Source organism: Gouania willdenowi, unplaced genomic scaffold (genome assembly GCF_900634775.1).
Source record: "Gouania willdenowi unplaced genomic scaffold, fGouWil2.1 scaffold_102_arrow_ctg1, whole genome shotgun sequence".
Lineage (NCBI taxonomy): Eukaryota > Metazoa > Chordata > Actinopteri > Blenniiformes > Gobiesocidae > Gouania > Gouania willdenowi.
Genome location: NW_021144851.1, coordinates 10075 through 15181, shown reverse-complemented (window position 1 = coordinate 15181; position 5107 = coordinate 10075). Strand labels below are relative to the sequence as shown.

Genomic DNA, 5107 nt, shown 5'->3' with positions numbered 1-5107 from the left:
TTTTTATTACATTTCATAGAAAAAAATCATCATGTTCCTATTTTACTAACCACTAACACATTTTAACTGATCATAAAACATGTAACACGTTTGTACAATGAATCATTTTGTAAAATATTTTTTAAATCCACTTTTATTTCATCACAATCCAAACACCAAATGTGAAACTTCTTTAATAAAATGTTCCTCCCACTGTTGAGAAACATACATGTTAGGTTGGATGGAGTGCGTAACCAACCTGGAGAAGTGAATGGTTGCAGAGAACCATTGAATCTATTGTTGGTGAGACTTCATCATGACACTGATCATTCACTTTGATTGACAGGACAGATGATCAGAGGTGCTGAGTTTTTACCACCATGGTTTAAACCAGGACTAAAGAATGGGTGTAGTTTATGAGTGAAGCAGCAGTGAGTGAAGGAGTAGATCAGAGCTGCAGCATCTACATCATAAAAGGAGACCACACCCTCCTCATAGTCCACAAACACACCCACCTTCTCAGGAAAACACTTCAGATGAAGAATGACTGGATGATCTTCACGTGCTTTATACACATTTCCATCTCTGAGTGCCACAGTCCATAAACCATTCTTAGGAGTCGCAGTAATAGATCCCTTCCTGTTGATGGATTCTTTAACCACTCCTAAATCCCATTTAGTTTTTCCTTTAACCTGAACCTCAAAGTAAAATCTACCTGAACTGAAACTCTGTTTCCCTAAAACATTGACACAAGGAGAAAATCTCTCTTTGTTGTCTGGAAGTTTCTTCTTCGCATCACTGTGGCAAACTTGTTTTCCATCATCAGACAGGACGAGGTAAGGATGAGCTGTAAGAGGATCAAGAGTCACATCTACTGCAAACTGCTGCAGCCTCTTCATCTCTAACATCTTTATCTTCATCATCTCGTCACTGAGTGTGTCCTCCAGCTGAGCCACAGCTCTCAGCACAGTTCCTTCATATGATGATGGATGGACCATGACCTCTGTCCAGTCCTTGGTGGCTGGAGGAGCTTTCAGGGAGCAGAAGTGTTGGAGGAGGTGGTCTTCAGAGTGGGAGAGCTGCTCCATCTCAGAGCTTCTCTTCATCAGCTCAGAGATTTCCTCCTCCAGCTCTTTGATCAAACCTTCAGCCTCTCTCTCTTCTGCTTCCTGTTGCTCCTCCATCAGCTCCATCAGCTCCTTCAGGCCTCTCTCAACAAGCTCCATCAAAGCAGTGAACATCTCCACACCTTCAGCTTTCGCTCTGTCTGCTGCTTCCTTCCTGAATCTCACTGACTCTCTGATCTCCTCCAGCTTCTCTCGTCTCTTTTGGATCATCTGCTGAAGATAAACTTTCTTGTCTTCAAACAGATCTTCTCCCAGAGGGACTAACAGGTGACTCCTGTGCTCCAAAACAGAACACATCAAGCAGACACGTGTCTTATCACTCTGACAGAACATCTCCAGAGGTTTGCTGTGCTTTGTACACATCATGGATTTCAGGTTCTCCACAGGCTCCACCAGCTGATGTCTTCTCAGGCCTGATGCTGTCAGATGAGGCTCCAGGTGAGTCTCACAGTAGGAGACCCCACAGTCCAGGCAGGACTTCAGGGCCTTTACTTTGGTTCCAGTGCAGACGTCACAGGGAACTTCTCCTGGTGCTGCTGCTTTCTTCTCAGATTCACGTCTGAACTGAGAAACCATCTCACGCATCATAATATTGACCTTCAGCTGAGGTTTAGTGCTGAACACCTGATTACACACGGGACACCTGCTGGTGGTACTGGTGTCCCAGTGTGTGCTGATGCATGTTTTGCAGAAGTTGTGTCCACATGATGTGGTGACTGGATCAGTGAGCACCTCCAGACAGATGGAGCACAGGAAGTGATCTTCAGACATCCCACTGCAGGCAGGAGACATGTCCACAAACTGAGGGACAGAGACAAGCAGCACATTAACAGGACACTCTCATTGTTGTGGAACGTTCCTTTACTAATGTTTCTGAGTCCATCTCACTGAGATCACCTCTAGTATTTAGCATTGATTCAGTCATCCTGTAGTAATGTGGACAGTCCGCTGTGCCTCAGCAGCTGAATGTAAAAGTGCAATAGTTTGAATGTTTAAGGTTCAAATTAGTTCTAAAGTTCTCTCATATTAACACTGGAATTTTTCTAAATTATAGGTTAGATTTTTTGTGCATTTTATTTTAATGTACAATCTTGTTTTCTTTAAAATAACCAAGATATTGTGTAATAACAGACTGAAGTTTAACATAGCACAAATCTTTAAAGTCTGCATGGACCACACACTACATTTAACAGTGATTTTGTTTGGGAAAACAAATTAAACTAATTATCTGCCTCAAATGTAACTTATAAATACACGTCATTTCTGTGCAACTTGTGACTGAAATTCACAAGTTGTGATTAATCGTGATTATTTAGTCAGATTTGCAATTGATTGGTTATTTTTTTAATCCTTTGACAGCTAATTTATATGGAAAATAAATCGTTCCCTATGAGCAGTAGAGACCTTTCTTAGATTATATCACACATCACATGACTTTTAGTGGTGGGTGGTAGATGATGGAAACCAATGGCAAACTGTTTACACATTAAATCTCTAACCTAGAAACTGGTTAGAAATATTTGCACTTCAATCCTGTTTTCTTTTTTTCAAAATGAACATTACATTTATATCAAACCTCATTTTGACTCCGTAGAATGAAAGTTAAAGATATGGAAAATGTCACATTACCAAGTCTAAACTTTAGTTCAAGTTATCTTCAATGTTCCTCAAATAAAGATATCTATGTAGTTGTAGATATCTGAGAAGATGTTTGGACTTGGCAGAGGTAGAAAGTTGTTATTCTGTTTGTTTTATTCATTTTTATATTAACTCGTCACATTTCCTGAGATGCAATTGCCGTTTGCTAAAAAACAAAAGTGTTGATTGTCTAAAAAAGGAAACAAATGGTTCATTCATTCCTAAATCAAATATGTTAGTTTCTCATGTATGAATATAATTTCTCTTTAACTAAAAAAATATGTTAATCTATGGAATTTTCAGTAGAATACTGGATTACAAAAATATTCAATAGCTACAGCCTTGAAACATATTGTAGACAATTATATATAACATGTTTGACGTGAATCCCTGTTTTAAATGTTAACAAAATGAGCTAAATGCTAAAAACAGCTAGAAAATCGTAACTTACCTTTGACATTAGACGTCCTATAATTAAGCCCTTCAATGTTTAAAGGTGTTCCCATAAAAAGCAGCAGAGCAGCAATCCGTCACTTCCTTTCAACAGCTCAATTCCAATGTTTCCTCAATTTACAATTTATATCTTTGAATAAAACAAAGTAATGATCACATGTTAAATGTGTCACATTAAAATGAATAATTACTTGTTCCTGTTGATTTGAGGCCAGTGAAATATAGGCCTGTCATAATACGTAATAATAATAATAATAATATGTAGCTTTACATGCAGTGAGACATTCCGTTATAGTTTCTGATGTATATATTGCCGCTAACACACACACACACACACACACACACACACACACACACACACACACACACACACACACACACACACACACACACACACACACACACACACACACTATAATGATTCAATTCAGACTTAATGTTAAATGTTAAAATGAACAAAAATGAGCTTTTATGACAAAGTCGTTCCAAAGATCTTTACAATATCAGCTCATTTACACAAGATTATGACTAAATATGTAAACACATTTGGATTAAAACAAGCAGTATTTACTCACTGGATTGTGGGAAATCACAAAATGAGTCATTAAAGTTGACATTATTATTAGAAACTCACTTTGGTCTCAAATGTTGCTCACTGATGACATCTGCTGGTCAACGTTAATCAATAATATTATTAAAGCTACTTTAGTCGTTTCTGACTGTGCACGAGGAGATTCTGTAGAATGGTGGAGATTCTGCAGCTTTCATCTTAGCCTGAGTTGACATGGCAACCTGTCAACATTGAGCTTTCATCTTAGCCTGAGTTGACATGGCAACCTGTCAACATTGAGCTTCCATTTTGGCCTGAGTTGCCATGACAACTTGTCAACATTGAGCTTCCATTTTAGCCTGAGTTGCCATGACAACCTGTCAACATTGATCTGTTCGAAGCTGCCTTTTGTGATTAAATGTATGTCATATTATCATAGGAAGATCAAATATATTAAATTAAATAATGCAAACACACACATTTTACTCCTCATAGTGGATATACTGTATGTATGGACTGTTACATCAGGCATAATTACTACCAATGAGAGAGCGTCTTATACAACAATAGAAAACTAATGAACATTTTACTCACCAGGGGGCGCTGTTGGCCAAAAACTTACATATAAGTCGCTTCATTGTATAAGTCACAGAGGTGTAAAGAGTACTAATATATCCTCAAGTAGAAGTACAAGTAAGTCATTCATAAAATACTCAAGTACAAGTAAAAAAGTAGCTCAATTAAACAGTATTTAAAGTCAAAGTTACGAGTTTCTTTCACCCCCACAGTTATTGTTGGTTCCCTTACAGACAGTAAACATATCATGTAGAAACCAAAAAAGGAAAAAAATGAAATCTTCCACAATTGGAATCTAATTTATTTTCCACAAAGGCATCTGTGTTAAAATCAAGGTTTGTCAAAATGTAAATTAAAAAATAAATAAATAAATAATGGCCGTCTGCTGGGCGTGGGCCTTGGCTGGGGTCCCGGGCAGGGGGCTCTCTGGGCCCTCCCGTCGGGGGGGTTGGGTGCTTGGTTATGGGTGGGTGGAGGGGGCGGGATGCTGGCGGGGGCCCTTGGGGTTGGGGGTTGGGGTCAGTGGCAGGATGCGCTGGGTGCTCGGCTGCTTGGGGCTTCTTCGGATGTGTGTTTGTGGCGACGGTGGCTGCCTCTCGGCCTGGGATCTTGGGGGCATCTGGGGGGTTGCTCGGCCATGGGGGGGTGGCCTGGGGCTCCCTGGTCCCCACTCTTTGTGCTGGCCTGGCTGCATCTGCAGGCCCGGGGCAATTCCTGGGTTTGCAGTAGCGTTTTTTGCACATATACTGGTATACGATGCACTGGCACGCCTTGGGTTGTGGAA

At 39.9% G+C, this 5107-nt stretch overlaps 1 protein-coding gene across 1 annotated transcript; it reads right to left on the bottom strand.

Annotated features, from left to right (window-relative positions):
- Positions 1–200: 200 nt before the first annotated feature.
- Positions 201–3256, bottom strand: LOC114458352 (E3 ubiquitin-protein ligase TRIM21-like). Its single transcript, XM_028440736.1, has 2 exons — positions 3196–3256; positions 201–1907 (listed from the first exon to the last, which is right to left on the bottom strand). Exons 1-2 carry the CDS (start codon positions 3202–3204, stop codon positions 306–308), a joined length of 1611 nt encoding a protein of 536 aa, XP_028296537.1. The 5' UTR covers positions 3205–3256; the 3' UTR covers positions 201–305.
- Between the last annotated feature and the right edge of the window lie 1851 nt (positions 3257–5107).